Source organism: Eucalyptus grandis, chromosome 9 (genome assembly GCF_016545825.1).
Source record: "Eucalyptus grandis isolate ANBG69807.140 chromosome 9, ASM1654582v1, whole genome shotgun sequence".
Classification (NCBI taxonomy): Eukaryota; Viridiplantae; Streptophyta; class Magnoliopsida; order Myrtales; family Myrtaceae; genus Eucalyptus; species Eucalyptus grandis.
The window spans coordinates 35104909-35125934 of NC_052620.1; the positions used below are offsets into that span (position 1 = coordinate 35104909).

The 21026-nt window shown below is 44.1% G+C and overlaps 3 protein-coding genes and 1 pseudogene across 3 annotated transcripts; 1 reads left to right on the top strand and 3 right to left on the bottom strand.

Annotated features, from left to right (window-relative positions):
- The first annotated feature begins 684 nt into the window (after window positions 1-684).
- On the top strand, window positions 685-2788 carry LOC120288288 (annotated as a pseudogene).
- A 1314-nt stretch (window positions 2789-4102) lies between these two features.
- LOC104424019 (ABC transporter B family member 19) lies at window positions 4103-10347 on the bottom strand. Its single transcript, XM_010036419.3, is given in 11 exon segments — window positions 4103-4481; window positions 4716-5104; window positions 5107-5960; window positions 5962-6644; window positions 6833-7056; window positions 7208-7524; window positions 7722-8017; window positions 8112-8276; window positions 8408-8583; window positions 8822-8876; window positions 9178-10347. Coding segments are annotated over 11 exon segments (4677 nt in total). The 3' UTR covers window positions 4103-4133.
- A 2223-nt stretch (window positions 10348-12570) lies between these two features.
- On the bottom strand, window positions 12571-16089 carry LOC104422911. The gene is made up of 4 exons (XM_010035373.3): window positions 15205-16089; window positions 13936-15115; window positions 13181-13270; window positions 12571-13005 (listed from the first exon to the last, which is right to left on the bottom strand). The coding sequence occupies exons 1-4, from the start codon at window positions 15898-15900 to the stop codon at window positions 12938-12940; spliced, it is 2034 nt and encodes a 677-aa protein (XP_010033675.2). The 5' UTR covers window positions 15901-16089; the 3' UTR covers window positions 12571-12937.
- Window positions 16090-17658: 1569 nt separating this feature from the next.
- Window positions 17659-19152, bottom strand: LOC104424018 (trihelix transcription factor ASIL2-like). The gene is given in 4 exon segments (XM_039302569.1): window positions 17659-18778; window positions 18781-18828; window positions 18831-18937; window positions 19040-19152. Coding segments are annotated over 4 exon segments (1146 nt in total). The 3' UTR covers window positions 17659-17900.
- Between the last annotated feature and the right edge of the window lie 1874 nt (window positions 19153-21026).

The window sequence follows — 21026 nt, forward strand, 5'->3', positions numbered from 1 at the left end:
TGCATGTCCCTTAATGGAAGAATACACGGAGAAACAATTGTGCAATTTGAAAGTTTGCAAGAAAAAGAACCGACCCCTCACTGTTGGACTGAAAGTGAAAAAAGGATTTATCTGTCGGTGAAAATCGGAAGTGTGATTAACATGGGATGAATGAGCATTATTAATGTATGCGTAAGACGGATGATGGAAAACTATGGACAAAATTGATAGCAGACATCGCTGCTTGTTTGTTTCATCGGTAATAGATTAGTGCTGATGTAACAATTCAGCTTCATGTCTACTGTATTTATGCACTTGTAAGTTCTTTTAGTTTATTATAGTAAACTGAAGTCCGTGGTATCATCTATCTCTCAATGTGACTTCTTTTTCGCAACAAATTAGAAACCATTTTAGTTCCGGGGGGCCTTTGACTTGAATCACTGCTGCTCAGGTATTAAGTAGATTGAAATCATTATGTTGCTTGTCTTCTCAGCCTGCAGACCCGGAACTTAATTTGGGCATGAACAGAATCCAAATTGACGAAACTCACAGCAAGGAAACAGAGAATGATTCTCTTTCACCCAACAAAAATAGTTACTTTCCACCAAGTGAGCTTCAGCAACCTTCACATTCCAATAGTGGTAAAAGCGAGGAAACGAAAAGTATTGCTGGCTTTGAAGATTCGGTGCCTGCTGAGGAGTTCACAGGGGCTGGAAGATTGATATCTGTGTGCCCCAAGTTGGTACACCTGTAATGCTGAAGCCGTCGTTGCTCGTAAAGAATAGAGAAAAGCGTAATGAAGAGAAACGGTCACTGGAAGAACATAATTGGAGGATATTGAGACCTGGAATGGTTCTTCTTAAAAGCTATCTCTCCGTAGGTGATCAGGTATACGGTTACATCCCTCTCCAAACACTACCTTTTCTTGAAATGGAAATTTTGGGGGAGAAGAAGAACAGAAGCGTCCTTCTTGATTGAAAATTTTGACTTGTAACATCTGTGCCTATTGATTTGCAAATTTGTATCACGTTCAAGCCCATGGTATGATTAAAGAAAAATAAAAATGAAGGCAGCATAGGACTATTACTTGTTAGTCTTAGCACTACTCAGTATGAATGAGTAGCCCCATTTTGGTGTTACCAGTTTGCTATTATGATGGATACCTTCTCCTGGCTGTCTTAAAATATGCTTTTCAACAAATAATAACTGGCATATTCAGTTACTTACAGTGGTATTTGAATGGAGTCCGCTCAGTGTAATCCTACTATCTATAGCTGTTTAGGAACTGCATCTTATGCTTGTCTTGTCTGATGCTAGGTTAAAATTGTAAAGCTGTGCCGTGACCTTGGTCTTGGAGCTGGGGTTTCTACCAACCTGGTTATCGGGATGGTGCAAAGTTGCATCTGAAAATGATGTGCCTTGGTAAAAACTGGGACCCTGAGACAAGCAAGTATGGAGAGCATCGGCCAATCGATGGAGCCAAACCACCAAGGATCCCGGAAGAATTTTGTAACTTGGTTGCAAAAGCTCTCAAAGATTCTCATGCTCTTATGGGTAAAAATGTCAAGAAAACGATGTGCAGGAAAAATTTCCACTGATGACCCCAAACGTTTGCATTGTGAACTTTTATACTGCCAGTGGCCGACTTGGTCTCCATCAGGTTTGTAGCAATTAATCGGATAAATTAGTTGGTCTTTATTTAGGTTGTTTTATATAAATTTGTTACTGAGTAGATATATCCTACACAAGGAACTGCATTGTCAGAATAGTTCTGGCAGATGTAGTAAGGCTGAATTTGGAGGCCCAAATACATTAATCGAAGATTGTTCTTCTTGGATGCTAATATTTTGTAATTGATTATTCTCTTTACTTTCAAGTTCTATCTTTATAGGATGGATGTCTTATCTGCTCATCTATCCTCTGAACAGTAGAAACCCCTCTACCTTGAGTACTGACGGAGTACGACATTCTTTTGTCAGAAATTCTTTGACTGAAGTCTTTGATATGATATGGCTCCTTAAAGGAGTCAAGTCTAGTAAAGTCGTGGTTTTATTACTGCTATTTTTCTCCAAGCAACATGTAAATTGTGAGGTAGATGTGATCTATCACCTCTCTCCTCCGAAGGAAAAACAGCATTAACCCTTCTAGTCTGTTTGAGCTGCAGAGTAGATGCAAATTTGTACTGTCTTTCTATATAGTATATAGAAATAGGAGTCTTGGTTCACACAGCGTCACTATCGACAGTCAGGTTTGGGTTTGCTGGATACAGAATTTTGTGACATTGTCAAAATGCAGGATCGGGATGAGAGTGAAGAAAGTCTTCGCAAAGGATTACCTGTGGTGTCTTTCTCCATTGGAGACTCGGCAGAATTTTTATACGGAGATCAAAGAGACATTGTTAAAGCTGAAAAGGTTTTACTGGAATCAGGAGACGTCTTGATATTTGGTGGAAAATCTAGACATATTTTTCATGGGGTACCTTCGATTGTCCAGGACTCTGCACCCAAGACTTTGTTGGAACAATCAAGGCTTCGAAGTGGCCGTCTGAATTTAACTTTTCGAGAGTACTGATATCATAGTATTAGGTGCAAGAAGCTGTTAATTGGTTTCATATATAAAAGTTTGGTTTGTAGTGGTTTTGTCGATATTAACCATGATTGGAATCGGAAGACAGTTGCTAAGCTTCTCATTTTAGAAATATCAGTTCTCTTTTCCCTGTCAGGTATACATAAGACAGAATGTGGTGTAAGAACCAAGAGGATGACTTTTAAGTTTCGATCTTTCTAATTGAGGCTATATTTTTTATTTAGTTTTTTTTCTTATTACTATTTGTTTGAGTACATTGAATTAGTTATTGTGGTAGATGATTTTTCCGTGATAGGTTAGCTGGAGCTATTTTTGTTTTGAAGTTGTTCAGGGTTAGTCAGCATGGGTAAAGTCAGAACTGCACAAAGATTCCTGATATAATCATTAAACGAGTTTCTCTTATTAAAGTGATGATACGAGGCCCTCTTTAGCATTGGTCATGGTTATGATTTACCAAAGACTTCTGTGGGTAAAATGGAGAACCCAAGAAAGCTAAATTTCAAAGAAAAAGAAAAGAAAAGATAGAATGTGTATATTGTCTATTAGTTGAATTTATCGCATAAGAGAATTTATGAAGCTTTAGCCTTCGAGTATGACGAGGAAAAGTATTTGAGAGCAGAACAGCAATTTTCATCAAACTTGACCTTTTTGGCAGCCAAACCTCAACAGTCGGAAAACCATAACTTGGTTGGTCAACATGCTTCCTGGATTTTGCTCACAGAACAATGCATGTAAATGCTTATTCACATTAAACCAACCTGCAGAAAAGATCAACCACCCACCAACCAACAAAATGGCCCGTTAGTCCCATCACTGCAAGTGTTAATCGTATGCAAAATCCCTTATCTTTTTAAGACCCTTATGTCTGCCACTAGTTGGAACGGAATTCTAACTTGTGCTTGCTTTAGTCCCTGAAAGTCATCCCCATAAGTTCTTGCAGGCTAATTACCAGAAAGTGTAAGGAAGTCAGGGAGAGGATAAAACCAGGCTGGAGAAGCAGGGCACATGCTGAATTTAGTTTTGTAATGCCTATGCAGGTTGATCACAAATTGAGCGTGTGCCCTGGCTCTCCATCTTGGTTCTCTCTCTTAGTGTTAATCTTTGGCCGACTTGCTAGTGTTTAGCAGCGTCAGCTGCACCAGAAATATCAGAGGTAATACAACTCTTCCATTATCTTTTATGTCGTACATATGGACATTTGTGCCAGCTTGTATATTAGCTCTCTCTCAACTTTCTTATACCTGCGCTTAGTCATTCTGACATCCTTGAATCAGTTGACCCGTGCTATAACACGAATTGACGGATTTCATGGCCTAGCATATGGGACTAGAAAGGTTAAATACAGAAATGGCGCATGATGTTCTGAATTTTTAATTTTCGTATCCTTTTAACAATGTTTCAGTCACTACGCCTGTAGCAATCCCAAGAACCAACACTTCCGCTCTGTGAGGTCATCAAACTGTCTATTATACAAAAAGATTGATATCACAGTTTCTGTTTGCCAGTATCAGAGACAGGAGAGGGAGAGGGAGTTATTATAGCCACTGGTAAATGTTAGACAAAGAGGCTCAGGAGAATGCGACAGCTTCGCTCTCGGTGCGAACTAGACTAGCATAGAGGCCATTGACATGGGAGGCCATGAGTGTATCATGGCTTCCGTACTCTGTGACCTTGCCTTCTTTGACAACAGCGATCATATCGGCTTCCCTAATGGTAGACATTCTATGCGCCACAACGATGGTAGTCGCTCGTTTCGATGCCGTCCTCAACGCATCTTGAACATGTCTTTCAGATTCCAAGTCCAAAGCACTACTGGCCTCGTCTAGTAGAAGCACTCCCGATTTTTTTAGCATGGCTCTTGCTATGGCAATCCTTTGCTTTTGACCTCCAGACAATTGGACACCACTCTCGCCAACCTGCAACAGCAGAGAATTCTTAGGTTAACCTATTTGCTATACTGTATTTTTTCTCTTACTCTTAAACTACTTCGGTACTCCATCACTTAACAGTAAACTAATTCTTAGGGACCCAATAGATGAGGTTTTAGAAAGCCATCATGGAATAGGACTAAGCTCATGGCAAACAGACAACGTATAACGCTTTGCTTGCCAGTAAAAGAACTGAGGAAAGCAATGTAATAAAAAATGTACCTCGGTTTCATAGCCTTGAGGAAGAGCACTAATGAACTTGTGAATATAAGCTTCTTTTGCAGCTTCCTCGATCTCAGCCCACGAAGCGTTCGGATTTCCAAATGCTATGTTCTCCCTGATACTCCCTCCGAAAAGTGCAGGTTCTTGGCTTACCAATGCCGTCTGCCTCCTTAGCCATTTCACATTCATCTCCCTCAGATCAACCCCTCCCATCAGGACCTTCCCCTGGTTTGGGTCATAAAATCTCTGTACCAACCATATGACCGTTGATTTCCCTGACCCGCTAGATCCCACCAGAGCCACCTTACTGCCAGCTTTTACCTTAAGATAGAAGTCTCTCAGAACACTCACCTCCGGCCTCGATGGATATGCAAAATTTACCTTTTTAGCTCAATATCCCAAGGTTTTGACCTTTCGAGTTTCCTTCCTCTCTCTTTGTCATTGCCAATTTGAGGCCTCCTGTTAATGATTTCAAGAACAGCTGGAACAGCCGTCGCCGCCATTGAAGTGTCCGGGGCCAGACCTGCTAGTTGCCCGACTGAGAATGAGCTGAGTACTAAAATGAGAAATATTTTGGAAACGTCACCGAACTTGGCCTTGTCTTCTTTGACAAGGTACGCTCCGAACCAGAGAGTAAGAGTATATGCACCATACATGGCACCTTGAGCAAATCCCGAGGTTAAGCCTAAAACCTGCGACCTCCTCACAGACTTCTTCTTGGGTTCAGATAAAGCACGGTCAAAGGATTCAATCAACTGTTCTTGAGCTGAGAATGTCGTTACCGTTCTAATGTTTGAGATTGCCCCAGCAGCTATGTTGCTAGCTACGCCATAAGCCTCGTTATCTAGTTTCGGTCCAATACCTATGATCAAGCTCAAATAACTTGCGCCAAGGGTGATTGGGGTAACAGCTGTTGCCACTAGGGATAATCTCCATTGGAGGTAGAACGATACACCTAGCCCAGCGGCTGCTGCACTTAGACCCATGAACAAGACAGAAAATCGATCTCCTAGGACTGACCGAAAACTGATACAATCTGATGACAACCTTGAAACAAGTATTCCAGTGGAATTCTCTTCGAAATCGAACCACCCTGGTTCTTGCTTTAATATTGAATGGAATAGAAGGCTTCTAACTCTTGTCGTAAGCTTTGTTCCAGCCCAACCGCAGAAACCTTGTTGCCCAGTTATGGATATTATACACCCTAAGCCAAGACCAACTAGAACCAAACAAAGATGACCGACTCCTTTTTTTTATGTTTGTCTTGTCTGGATCAAAGTAAATGTCAAGGGCATCTCCAAGTATCAAGGGGAAGACTGAAAGAATTGCACCCGCAACCATACCAAAGAGAAATCCTACTACCAGCACAAAAAGCTCTGGCCTCTGTAAGCTCCATATCTCAGAGAGTTGAAAGTTTCTTTGCACTGGCTTTTGTGGTTCTCCATCCTCTAGTTGGTTGTCATGCGGGGATTTATAGTAGTCTGATCTTGAGACTTTATGGTCATACTTTGAACCCGATACATTGTGCGCTGATTTATCATTTATGACAGAGTCAGCAACCTTCTGAACAATGTCAAATTGTTTTGCTGGAGGCTTGGAAACTGCTTCAGAAGCTAGCTTGACAAGGTCATAGTAGGCGCCGCCCTTTTCCATGAGCTGACGATGGTCACCAATCTCAACAACAGACCCTTGATCAAGCACGGCAATTGTATGAGCATTTCTTACTGTTGCAAGCCTGTGGGCGATGACAATGGCTGTTCTGTTAGTGGAGATTTTGTCGATTGCCTGTTGAACTATAATTTCAGACTCGGGGTCTAAGGCACTAGTTGGCTCATCTAGTAGAAGGATTCTAGGATCTTTGATCATGGCTCGGGCTAGTGCAATCCGTTGCTTTTGACCTCCTGAGAGTAGTGTTCCTCTGTCCCCAACCTGCATAGGAGTCAGTAAGAGACAACTCTTGCATTTGAGGCTAGTATTGACTGGCAAGAAATTAGTCAGGCGTCAGAGCCAGAATTTGAGATCACAAATTGAGAAAAACTGTTAAATTCCATAATTAGATATAAATAGACAGCTTGGTTCCTTGTATATACCAATACCGAGTATTTCAGCAGTATCACCTGTGTATCATAGCCTTGTGGGAGGCCCAAGATGAAGTTGCTGGCATTTGCCGCGACGCAAGCAGCCATTGCTTCCTTCCTTGTTGCGTTCTCCTTGCCCATCATCACATTTTCGATAATGCTTACAGCAAAGAGAACTGGCTCCTGGCCTAGCATGCCTATCTGACTTCTTAGCCACTTGACCTGCAGTGACCTTATATCGTGACCGTCCAAGGCAATTGTGCCTGCCGTTTCTAAACGTTAGTGGAGAACTAGATAAATATCCAACGCTTCACTAAAGATTAGCCCTCATTATCGACTATATTTGCCTGTGGGACTGTCAATAGAATGCGCAACAATCTGCATTTAAATAACTGTAAGTACATATGAGCATACCCTTTATAGGATCATAAAACCTCTCTATCAGAGCGAATATGGTGGATTTGCCACCTCCACTAACACCCACCAATGCGAGAGTCTTTGAAGAGGGAATCACCAGGCTCAAGGAGCGGAGGATTGGAGCATCTGGACGAGCTGGGTATGCAAAACTAACTCCTCTGAACTCTATCTTTCCTCGAACATGTGAGAGCATCCTCCCACTAGGATCGTAGGGATCTATTTCTGGGACTCGGTCTATTACTTCGAACACCCGGGTCGCTGCTACAGTGCCTTGCCCGAATTGAGCAAAGTAGGACAACGACAATGCCAAGCCCCTGTAGTATGAGGAAGGTGAATCAAGTTTCTTCTGGCCAAGAGCTTTATATGCATTTGCAATGCATCATACCAGAAACCTCATGCATCTCCGAGTAGCATAGTATTACTAATGTTCATTAAAAAATCATTAAGTTCTCTTTTATTGAATAATTCATCCTGAGGTCATTCAACATGTATGATGATGGAAATTAAGTACCTTCCACCGAGATTGACACCAAAGAAACAAGCGATCGCTTGACCTCCACTGAGCTCGCCACGAGCAACCAATATAGAACCGTACCAAAAGGCCAATGCCCATGTTGAGTACGTAACCAAGTAGATGACTCCAATTCCTGCACCCTTGGCGAACCCAACCTTGGCTCCTATGGGAATTAAACTCGACAGCAATTCAGCATATCTTGCAGCCAAATTATCTTCCGCGACAAACGAAAACACCGTTCTAATGGAGCTGACAGCTTGCTCAGCAACGCTGCCAGCTCTTCGATAAGAAACCTATATTGTACCAAGAAGAAAAGGACAAGAAAGGAGTTAGAAAACCTCCCATATTAAGATCCTTCAATGTCAAGCGTATTTGGTACCTCATTACCTCTTCCTTTGAAGCTAGACCAACATAGACAGCCTTGTAAGCAATGCCGCAGAACATCGTCAATGGGGTGACAGCAAATACTGCTAGAGATACTTTCCACGATTGAAAGAACCCAACCGCATATCCACAGATGAAAGCGAAAATATGGTAAACAAAGTATGCCATCTGTAAATTACAGAAAAAAGAATGGGATGTCTATGAAAAAGAAATAGATGCACTGCTTGGCTGGTCCTGATAACATGGGAAAAGGGTGTCAAAAGATTGAGAAACTGAGAGCAATAGCATAAAGAGTGCACCTTTTCACCCATTACTTCTTGAATTTGCGCAACATCACTTGAGATTCCATGCATGATATCACCAGTGCTAACTTGTGTGTCGAAAAAGCCAATGTCCTGTCGCAGAACTGCTCTCAGGTAATTAGTTCTTATCCTTTGAGCTGCTCTATCCCCTACCAATCTCCAACACGTTATTTCTGCAAAAATTTTGCCACGCCTCTTCACTTAACTATTGCCAAGGGACGTATAATTGCAAACTTTGAAGAAAAAGAGAATTGAAGCGGTTAAATTCTTTCCAAAGCAATATAGAAGACAATATGAAGGCAGCACACGAACCAGACGCCACTTAGCTATAGGAGAGAAGGTCCTAATATTAAAATTTTGACGCCAATAAAATAACAGAAAATGCATTTATATAGATTTTTTTTTTCTTACGCATGTAAGCTCCAACCACCACTACCGCTGCTAGTCCAGTCATAAGCAGACATACCTGAAATGAAATCAACACCAGAAATTTGAACATATTTATTGACCATGTAGCAATAATCCGCATAAAGAATGCAGTCTCGTACGCACACAATGTATGCTATGAACTTTAATTCACTATCGACTATAAGGTGCCGGATCAATCACTTTACTGCAGGTGAAGAGTATACTGAAATCACAGACAATTTATCGTGCTTCATCACTAACTACAAGAGATGGACAGTTATGTGGTCAGGTCGCCAACATAGCCTGGATATTCATGTTAAGGTGAAGGAAAGAAAACAGAGTGGGAAGATTTTTAATACCTCGTTGACATGCTTCATCATCAGGTGTTTGTCAGTTTTCGATTCTAGAGCAATCTTGTTCACAAATTTTCCGAAAAGATAAGAATACAAAGGAAGAGAACCTCCATTAATCAGAGCTCCCAAGCACCCCAAGATCACAAGAACAAAATCCCACTTGGTCGAGTACTTGAACAAGCCGAATAGCCCAATAGGCTTCACTGGCTCTTCTTCATCCTCTTCTTCCTCATCGAACTCATTGTCACCAGGAGGTAATATTTCAATGTTATTATATCTATTTCCATGACCGTGAGATTGCATTCCTGAATCCCATTCGTCATGATCATGCCAATCACGACCATGATCCGTGTCTTCTTCCTTGTACCTTGAATGTCCATGTCCACCCCGATCATGTCGACCATGTGATGTGCCGTGACCATAATCTTGTCCACTATGCAATATGTTATGATGACGATGACCACGACTGTCATTATCTGCGTCATCGTTGTAATCAGTATTCACATGACGATGATATCTAAGAGGACTTAAAGAGCTCACTTTCCTCTCAAAATCATCATTTTTGTTGTAGCCAATAAGTTTGAGCTCATCCTTATGACCAAAACGGCCATCGTTACTTCCTTCCTTAATCACTTCTAAGTTTGAATGACCCTTCTTGATCTTAGCATTCTCACCAGCAGCATAACTCCTTCCAAAGAATGCACTCTCATTAGTATCTCTGTCCACAAAACTTTGCAGCTCAAGCCTCCCCCCAGCAAGAGCACCGTGCCCTGAATACTCGAAGTAAGGATTTGTGAAGCTCCGAAACCCACCACTTGTGCGAGAGAGGTAGTAGTCATTCGCCGTCCGCCGAAAAACTCGGCTTTGGGACGGCGTGGTTGCAGCCCAGGGGCTTAGGGCCACACCAAGATTCTGGCCATCCCACCACCCTGTCGGCTCAAACTGCCAGGACAGCTCGCCCTGCCATGACCTGTCGTCATCCGTCCCAAACGGTGTGGCAGGCGAAGGGTGGGGAAACCGCCTCGGGGTATGGCTGCGTGACGTCTGACGCGAGCTGAGAGATGTGAAGGTGTGGGATGCATGGCGCGACGTGGCTGGAGTGACATGGCGTCGGCGACGAGAGTTGGTTGGGGAGGAGAAGGAGGAGCAGTCGAAGTCGAAGGATGAGTCAGCCATTGTTGGGGGTGGAGGAGGGAGAGGTTGAGAGCATGGAAAGATCAATGATAATGAGAGAAAGAGATGTGTGTGAATGCCATGAAGAGAAGAGGAAAACAACGCAAGGAAGGATTAGAAAGACAGGGTAAAAACCTTGTTAGGAGTTAAATCCAAGGAGACATCTGCCTAGGATATAACTGAGACTATGCTTGCTCCGCCTATATTAAAATGCTTTTGTTTTGTTTCTTCGTGATTCTTGTGACGCTTGTCTCTTTCTTTTGTAAACGTAGATACTCACAGCAAATTTTCCTTTTTAGGATGACAGTTCATATTACGATGTTGTCCATGCTTAAGTTTGCCAACCAAGCGGGTTCATATTGATATAGAATTAAACGTCACTATATTCATTCAGTAGTTTTATGACTGATCTATTCCCGAAATGAGTTTATCAGCACTAACTCGATGACAACCCACCAATTTGATCACATCAGATTGATTAGCTTTTCTACATGTTTCGCATGGTAGATTGTATGGACATTGGATCGGAACGTGAAGTTATGGTAAACATTGTTTGTTCTCGAGTGACTTCCACGGAGCACAAAGAAACCGTCCCTCGTGTTTGGAGAATCAACTTGATTAGTTCGTGATGTTCCACGTTACGTTTCCATTTTTTTATTCCTCTCTACCCCACAGTTGATTATTTGGAAAGAAGCAGCATCATTTGATTGCTTATCCAAATGCAAAGTTTCTTTAGACTTAACGATGGACTGAAACAACAATAACATATCACAAAGAGGAGTTGAATATGTGCATATGCAACGAGAAATGCAGAAGACATCGAAGCCGGCAGCTGAATTTGCAAGGAACAGCTGTGGTTAAATATTGACCATTTCTGCATAATTATTTAAGTGGGTGGAAGTGATAGACAGGCACTAAATTGATTGGTGCTTATGCTAATATTGTCCTTCTTTCGTCGTGCATGATGACCCTTTTGTGTGTGTTGTCTTGCAAAACATAGGATCCAAGGAAATACACGATTTTAAAGCCATGTGTAAACTCCAAACATTGAGTTCTCTCTTAGCCAAGCTCTGGGCTCTTTTTTGTGATATCTTTAGGCCAAAGCAAAATGGGCCTCTCCATTTGTCAGCAGCGAGATCATTCATAGCTGCTCCACATTTTTTTTCTTTCATTTTTTGTGAATTCTGGCAGCTATACAATAAGAACTTTGACTCATAAGACATGGCTATGGAAGTTGGAGCTAATTAGTTTATGCAATCCCTTCTCTGTCAGTATATCAGTGAAGGGTCATGACAAGCATCAAAGTTCAATTGAAAGACAGGGATATGAGTACGTTTGGAATGGTGAAAGAGTATGCCAATGGTCAATTGGTTTTTGGCGGGAAAAAGGTGAAGGTAATGATTGAGAAGCAACAATGCTTCCTTTTAAAGTCGAAAGGGAAAAATTCATGATCAAATTATTCAGTTAGGTTTTGTTTTGATCGACGAGAATCAATCTGTATCTTGGTTGCATAACTTCAGTTTGGCTGTTAAAGCACATAGACACAAGTATACAGTCTCGCAAAGCTAATAATTTGAGGGTCTAATTTGGTACAATTTAGTTGGAGTTGTTCAAAGCAAGTCACTCGGTTTGGTCTGATCTTCCCTATAAGAAAATAACCAGGAAAAAAAAAAAGAAAAGGACTGAGTTCGATTAAGATAGTAGCTTGTACATGTCACTGTTGGTTTTTTACTCTTTGCACCCTCCATGCTCTATGCATGAAATTCCCTTCATCTCTCATGTTCATCCTCTGCAACTAGTCATATGTTTTCAAAGTTAAATGCAAGGACAGAGGACCAAGGCTGCATTTATCTGATAAAATTAATTGTATGCTCTGAGTGACAGTTAAAATCCATGAAAATCAGTTGAGAAATTCTCTTGCGCAGTTTCACTTCTGGGGCTTCCTTTCATTTGTGTTAAGTAACAGATACTTCACATATTTCACCTGTGCAGTCTTTTTCCTGTTTGGAGCAATAGAATCTCTGTTTTAGCAATGCTTGGGAAACAAAATGCACTATACTGCCTGACTGGGAAATTCATTTTCAAGTACTAGGCTGCTTTTGAAGACCTGGGATATTGTTCGCCAGAGAATACAATTCTGAACATGTTAACTCCAGAATCCAGTTCCCAGGCCACTCGTGAGTCTCATGATATAGCAGAGAAAAGAAAGTTGAGGAGAAGATATGCAAAAAAATATAACACCCGCTTGCACATGATCACGTCATCCATCTTCACTTGCCAAACTATCACTCTCACTAACAGAATGGTTCCACATTCTGATACATATTTCACATACGGAATAAATGCGGTCTATACAATACCAAAATCAGATTTGGTGCCGTGCCTGTGAGAACTTCCACACAACATACGGCATATTCAACTTGGCCAAGCAGCATAACTTATTTGGTGTATACATGTACTGTGATAAATAGTGGATCTCATGCAAATCTTAAGCATGCCCAGCTAAACATCTTCATCTAGCATGAATTCCTCCTTTACACCAAATCACTGAGAAAGGGAAAAATCAGAACACTATCGCTAGGAGTTGAGTGACTCAGTGGTAAACCTTCAAGTCTCTTCCCTTGCTCCGGAAAGATGAAAGTGAGAAAAACGATCGTGGTGCTGCAAAATTTCAACTGGCATGTAAGTTACTTGGAAAAAAATATTGTTGCACAAGCACCGGGTGAGCTCAGTAGGGATGTAAACATAATAAACCGCCCCTGACGCAGACCCTACCTAAAGCTTTGAAGCACATCAGAATGCTGGACAACTAGAAACATCAATTGTGAGCTATTACCTTTGAGAGAGCTTCCCGACAGTGATTGTTGAGCACCTCTCAGCTTGAATTTTTCTGGTGGGGCTGGGATAGATCCATCTAGGGCTTGAACTGCAAGATAAGAAGACCAGATTTCATAATCAAGTCAAGAGTCATGCTTTAGTTGTAGGTAGCATTAAACAATCACTGGGGCCAGTGTCCAGCAAAGAAAAGAAATGTGAGTTTTTACAGATGATTATGGGAGAACGTAAAGCATAGATAAAATTAGTTTGTGGTGGACTTCAAAGGAAAAAATAACTATGATGTATTTTCTTGGTGCTTATTAGTCTGGCTGCAGGGCTTTTCTTTTCTTTTTCTGTTTTTTTTTGGGAGTATGCTTCACTCATGAAATACTTTTAGCTTAACACGTTATTTTAGTTCCAACAGGACCCCATGCAGACTTACTTCTGATGCACGAACATAACCCTTTTATTAAAAAATAAAATAAAATAAAGTTGAACATCACACATAAACGAAAAGACAGAACAAATTTTCAGGGCCTGAGCTTCGAAATTTCAGTGGCTGCATCATAAGCAACACCCAGAAATAGAGATATCCGCATTAGGAATTGCAAATGAATTATCTTAATCTCGCATTAGGAATTGCAAATGAATTATCTTAATCTTAACTAGCAAAAACTCATCCTGACATCATCATTAAAAGGCTAGTATCGCACAGACATGTAATGAGCAAAATCAGACACCATGGCAAACTTGGTTGTCAACAGGAAAACTGACCTTGTTCCTGGAACAAATCACTTGTATCAAAGCTACCACTGCAAGAATGATCCTGCGAAAAACCTGCAACAGGCTGCTCCGAGTGTTCAAGTGATCTCTGGGGAGGAGGACCACACATGCCTTCAATAGCGTCATCTCCATCCGATGTCAATGTAGATACCCTATTGACCGAGCTCTCTGCCACCTGACTTCTTCCAAACTTCAGCAACCAAAAACCTTTCTTCGCATCCTTGGAAGATTCATTCTGGGAAGAATCACCAGGGAAATTGGGTTTCTGAGCATTGCCCCACTTCTTTCTTGTTCGAACAAGACCGGTCTCCGCATGGACCATTGGTTGAGAGCTCCAGGATATGGAGCTTCCAACTGAGGAATCAACAGAAGCATCAATTTCTGATAAGTCGTGTTGGTAATACCTTGGCAGCTTCGAAACAGACATGAGATCAGAATGATAAGATCCAATCGAGTCTCCTGAATTTCCATCATCTAGGGGGGGATGACATCTAACTTCTCGGTTTTTTACCTCTTCGTCTTCGGTTTTGTTAGCCATGTCAGCAGCCTCAAAGGCTAAATCGCCAAAATCATTGCTGTATTTCGAATCATCGCTGTTACTAGGGAAGGCCTCTGAATCAGCACTTTTGACATGTTCCTCATTTAGGCTGGGACGAACCCCTTCTTCATCAAATCTAACCGACTCCAAGATAGCCCCATTGGAGTTCCGAGCAGAAATATTTATGGACTCTGATGGACTGGAAAAGCTTTTCCTCGTCGCCTGAGAGTCCCGTGTCTTCTTTTCCTTTGCACAATGTACTTTTATCTCTTCTTCCTTGCTTTTGCTTCTGGTGAAGCTCCTATTTTGGGAGCGGGGCACTGTTTGACTGAGTCCTGGAGCAGGATTTTTGTTCTCTTTCTTCGTATTGGAGAAATTGGGAACAACAGGAAGTGACTGCGCAAGAGGGCTTTCAGATTGCGGCCTTCGCCTTCCAGAAATGGAGTTGGATGGTTTTAAGGAAGACCGAGGGACAGGCACTGCGGTTGTCTGAGGTTTCTTGGAAGGCTGATCTTGAACAGGTGAAAATTGCTTCTTGGTTGTAGAGCACCTGGAAGAACCAGCTCCAGGAGATGCTTCGTTCTGTCCATCTGGATAATTCTCTGCTTCACCACAGAATAATGCCCTCGTATGCTGCGACAAGGAAAACTTTCTGATGGTTAGTCCAAGTAACAACCCGGAAGCCTAATTCCAGCTTTCAAAAAAATGACATGGAACAGTACCTCGTCCATCCTCGTGCTCGACCGAGTATTGAATGATCGCAGCGTCTCAATACGCGACCGCGCGCTGGAATTTGAATCTGGTCCTTCCGCAGACCCAGAAAATTTGGCTTTCAACTCTGAAATATTCATTTCGAGGTCGGCCTGCATGTCCTTCAACTTCGCCTCCTTCGCCACCCTGCTGCATCCCCCTTCTTGTCTGCGTCTCACGTCCCGTCTCCGCATGTACTCGTCGTAGAATTTCCCCCTCAGATTAACCGATACATCCTGCCTATAAGCATCGGCGTTGTCCTCCCGATCACCTACCATCTTCACTGATGGAGAGGTGCCGAACTTTGTGCCACCGCTCGAACTCCTCATCGACTCGGTCACGATTTGCTTCTCATGAACTCGAGTAGGAATCGCCCGGCCATCAAGTTCTGTACTCCTCCGTCTGGAACTGAACTGATCGTCGGGCGTCCGAAGCTTCTGCTCAGCAAAAAGCCTCTCGAGCTCATCGGCTTGGCTCCTGAGCTCCTCAATGAATTCCTGGTTCCCCCTGGAGCGCCGTGTCAACCTCGGAACCGGACTCTCCGGAGCCTGTCCGCCCGGAAACACTGCATCCCCATCACCAGAAGAAGGACCCGTCTCGCGGCCGGCCGCAGCACGCGACCCCGCGATCTTCCGGGAGCCGCTGGGAGCTCGTGCTTGGAACTTCATGACTCGCAAGAGCTTAGCTCCATCGAGCGATACGCCGAAGTCGCGTCGTCGAGCATCTGCTCCTCCACGCCGCCTGTCTGCTTCTGAATCGGTTCGATCTTCAGGAGACTAACTCGGTCAATGCACGGAGCCTCCGGGCCGGCTGAGTCGTTTGGCGACTCGGTCAGGTGAGGCTCCTCGTATTATTATTCATCCCCTCGTGCGATCTCTCGTTTTGGATGGGGAGTGTGACGGGGAAGTGAGGATGGTGGCGAGGAGGGGCTCTGGGTCCGCGACACGTGGAGGCTCGCGATTGCCCCGGAGGGGGGCGTAGGCCGGTCAAACGTCGAGTTCGAAGAGATGGGCGGGCCCACTTGGCTCTTCCTTCTGCCTCCATTGGTGGCGGGGATCGTCAGCGGACAATGTCATACTCAGGTGACTAAAGAGAGAAGAAAGAGAGAGAGACGGCTTAATTTGTTGACACGTGGCTTCTAAGTGGTCTCCTTCGCTGGGGAATTGCATGGGGGCTGGGCTTACCGCGGATAAAAAGGAGGGTCTATACCCGAAAAACTATAGAATAATACCTTTGTAACAAAATTATTTTAAATGAATTTTTAAATCAGTAAAAAATCTAGTAATAAATTCAAATTACTGAATTTGATTACACGAGACAATCAATAATACATCAATTTGGAGTTTTATCTTGTATTTGTCATAGATGTGTGATTTTGTGATTTTTTCTAATATTAATTAAATTTAACGGAAATTAAGGAGAAATAAATATATCAATTTAAAATCTTTTGTGTTAGATAAGTTTATCATATATATATTAATTTAGGATTTTTGGTAGTACTAACTATTAAATAAAATAGGAGGATGGGAAAAATAACAAGAGCACATCACTTTGGCAAATGCCAGATTATTCTTTTCCTTAACAAAATTTGGGAAAATACAGGGAGAATACTGTGAAACTGTTCGACAGGGCGGCAAGTCCGAGAACGTGGAATTTGGGATCTCGAAAGCAGCCAATTATTAACTGCTAATACCTGCCATAAGGTCATCATCATGAGTTCATAATCATGAGACATGACATGACAGAATATCTCCCCCAACCCCTTTTCTTTTTCTTCTTTTCCTAAATTTTTTCCAATTCCGAGACTACGAAACGATAGCGTTTTTCCTTTTCCCGTAGGATTAGGATAGAGTTTTTAGACCCTCTTTTTGCACCAATGCTTTATCTAAATGATCCCTTGCTCTTCCAATCCCAAAAGGAACAGAGAAAGGATTCACGGAAAAAGCATCAAGACAACTCTTCACGTTTTCAAGGCGGCGGATGATGGTTAAGGTCCGAGAAAGATCTAAATTAGTGTTGGCTTTCATGTGAATGCAACGAAACGGACGAAAGAGGGACTTCAATCTTTTTCAGCATTATATTAGATTAAAAAGAAAAGGTAGAACGAATGTACATAAGTTACAAAGTCAACATCAAAAGCAACAATTAAGCTCCTACGGTCCCTAAAAGGTCAATCAAATCTTTAGAATCATGCATGCGATCCATGAATAGTCCCCTATAACAGCAATTGCCCGATTCTAACACGGACCCAAAATGCGAAATGCAACAGAGCAACAGAGGAGTGAGTACCAATTCTCTGTCAAATTCACTTCCTCAACTAGATTATTCCTCAGCAAGAAAATAGCAAATTTTTTAGCAAATCCCCAATTCCTTTTTTTTATTATTATTATTTATTGGGATGGTTAGATTCCCAATTCACTAGTCACTGAAAAAGCCAAGAACTGGCACATACCCAGAAATTTAGATAGTTCTAATTGGAGGGGATTTGGCCATTTTGCCTTGGATTATAACACTTGACAGAAGCCCCAATTCGAGATACAGAGCAAACAATAACAACTCCCCTCAGAAACACAACCTCAACTTCTAAAGTCTTCTTCTTCACCCATATGAATCATAGTTTCCTAGAAACTCTACATAAATTTCTAACACTTACAGTCGGAAAAAAATCCTAGTTACTATCCTCGCTGTTGTCGGCCTTGTCGTCGTCGTCGTCGTCCCTATGCTGGTGATTCCCACTGCTCCCTCCGCCGCCGCCGCCGCCGCTGCCGCCTCCGCCTTTGCCGCCGTCCCCGACCTTCTTCCCGGAATGGGGCCTGATCTGGGAGATCTCCACCTGGGTCGTCATGAAGAACTGCATCCTCTGCAGCTCCAGCTCCTTGGCGAACCTCATCCTCTGCTTCTCCATCTCCACCACCTGCTGCAGCTTGGCGCTCTCCGTCTGCTCGTACACCTCCCCGAAGCTGGCGATCGCGCGGGTCAGGTCCCCGATGGAGCTCCCCAGTCCGCTCCCCGCCTTCGGCTTCGGCGGCCGCCTCGCTCCGGTCTCGTTCAGGTTCACGTCTCGCCCGGGATTCGACCTCTTGGGGCGGCGAATCTCCGGCGGCAGGCTGTCGGTGGAGGAGCCGTCGTTGTCGGAGAACCCCGGCTCCGGCTCCGACTCCGACTCCGCCGGCCGCCGCTTCCGGATCTGCATCTTCTGCCCGCCTCGCGGCTGCTGCTGCCCTTGCTTGTGCTGTTGCTGCGTTTGCGACGATCGCTGGTCCTTGTTTTGACTACCGACCGACGACCTGATTCCGACCGGGATACCTACGGGGACATCTTTCAGCGTCCGCACGGGACTCGGAGTCGCCGCCGCGGCGGCCGCCGGGGAGGTGTACTTCGCGGACGGCCCGATCAGCTGCTCCAATCTGTCGAAGAACCTCCACTTGCTCGGGCCGGCGCCGGCGCCGATCTTCGCCTTCTCGAGCTTGTACTTCTTCTTCACCGTGTCGATCCTGTTCTTGCACTGGATGTCGCTCTTCGGCGGCTTCGCGTAGTTTTCCTGCCGCTCACCACGTCGGCGACTTCCTTCCAGTGCTTCTGCTTCAGATTCCCCGGCTCAGCTCCAGATACCGCTCTCCCCAGGCTTCGATCAGCACCGCCGTCGCGCCCTCGCTCCAGCAGTCCTCGCGGCCCCCTCCCCGCCGCCCCGCCGCCGGCGCCGGCCTTCACGTTCTGGATCGGGAGGGCCAGGGCGAGGCTGTTCTGCGGGGGCAGCAGCGGCGGCGGCAGAGGCCGCTCCGGGGGCCGCCGCGTCGGCGCCGGGGCCGGGGGACCGTCACCGTTATGCGGCCGTTGGCGGCGCGCGGCGGGGACGGGGAGGACGACGCGCTCGGCGGGCCGGGGGTCGGCGGGGAGCGGATCTCGTCGTCGTCTTCCATGGGAGGCGCGGGGGCTAGCTACCGTGCGCCGGGGGGTGCGCAGGTTTGATCAACGTAACTCGCGAGCAAGAGAGAGAAAGAGAAGAGAAGAGAAAGAGGGGAAAAGAGAGAGAAGAGCGCGTCGAGGTGTGTGGGGGTTTTCTCAGCGCAATTAACGGTTGACGGAGATGAGGGGGCGCGTTCGGCTGACGGCGACGGAAAAGCGGGACGGCGAGGGGGAGGGACACGTGGCGGGGAGGCGGTGGAGGGAGGGGCCGAGGTGGCGAGATCCGATTGGGTGGTTATCATGCGCCGGGGGTCCCGTCACCGGCGGGTTCTCTGCGGGTTCGCCGGCTGTTTGGTGATGGTAGGTGGAGCTTTCTTGGCCGTCCTCTTTTGGTCGGGTCGACGACGGGGAAAACAAAACCAGCGACTTCTCTTTTTTTTTTTCCTTTTTTTTTTTTTTTTTTGCGCCACCTAATGTGAAACCAGAAAATAAATATGAGAAAAGGCAAACAGAGACATGTCATGCCAAGAAATCCTTTTGGGATATTTATACACCGCCGTGGCAGGGGAGGAATTCTTGCCCGGACCGGAAACCACCGACCGAGTCGAATTGCAGCCGTTGATGGCTCTCACCTGAGATCCCGTGGATCCAGATTTGGGAAAGAAAATCTCGACCCTCTTGCTCATTCTCGGCAAGTTGGTAAATTTGCAAATGGACTGCATCCTGATAAATTCAGCTGAAAATTGATGATTTTGCCGTATATTCACGGTAAATTGGTACCGGCAATTGTGGCATATTTCAACTAAAATATGTAATTTTAACTTGAATTGGTAACTTGCATTTCAAGAGCTGGTCAAGAGCTGGCATTGTGCAACTCTTAGCCTCCATTGGTAAAGGTTGCCATAGAAATATTAACAATTGATAGATGGAGTTAAACTGCGCCGAACCGGTCCACATAGTTACACCACCGCAGCAGGGGAGGAATTCTTGCCTGAACCGGAAACCATCGACCAAGTTGAATTGCAGCCATCGATGGCTCTCACCTAAGATCTCGTGGATCCAAATTTAGGAAAGAAATTCTCGACCCTCTTGCTCATTCTCGGCAAGTTGGTAAATCTACGAATGGACTGCATCCTGATAAATTCAGCTGGAAATTGATGACTTTGCCGTATATTCATGATAAATTGTTACCGGCAATTGTCGCATATTTCAACTAAAATATGTAATTTTAACTTGAATTGATAACTTGCATTTCAAGAGCTGGCATTGTGCAGCTCTTAACCTCCATTGATAAAGGTTGCCATAGAAATATTAACAAATGACAAACGGAGTTCAATTGCGCCGAACCGGTCCACATAGTTACACCGCCACAGCAGAGGAGGAATTCTTGCCTGAACCAAAAGCCACCGACCAAGTCAAATCGCAGCTGTCAATGGCTCTCGCCCGAGATCTCGTGGATCCATATTTGGGAAAGAAGTTCTCGACCCTCTTGCTCATTCTCGACAAGTTGGTAAATTTGCGAATGGACCGCATCCCGATAAACTCGGCTAGAAATTGATGACTTTGCCGTATATTCACGATAAATTGTTGCCGGCAATTGTGGCATATTTCAACTAAAATATGCACATTTCACTTGAATTGGTAACTCACATTTCAAAAGCTAGCGTTGTGCAGCTGTTAGCCTCCATTAGTAAAAGTTGCCATAGAAATACTGAAAATCGACAAGTGGAGTTAAACCGAACCGAACCGGTTCACATGGGTACACTCGGTTTTAGTTTAGATTTGTTTTTTCTTTGTATTTAGATTATTGGGTTGGTTTTACTTTACAATTTTAGAAACCAATAAAATTGAATTAAACCAATAAATGTATGTAAGAAGAATAAATATT

What these genes read in the sequence shown, in the direction of transcription:
- LOC104422911 (XM_010035373.3), bottom strand. Translation starts at nt 15,900, where the DNA reads ATGAAGTTCCAAGCACGAGCTCCCAGCGGCTCCCGGAAGATCGCGGGG. An exon ending in CGAGCACGAGGATGGACGAG is followed by an intron (nt 15,116 to 15,204) that starts GTACTGTTCCAT and finishes TCCTTGTCGCAG; the next exon opens with CATACGAGGGCATTATTCTG. An exon ending in TGATTTGTTCCAGGAACAAG is followed by an intron (nt 13,271 to 13,935) that starts GTCAGTTTTCCT and finishes CTTATCTTGCAG; the next exon opens with TTCAAGCCCTAGATGGATCT.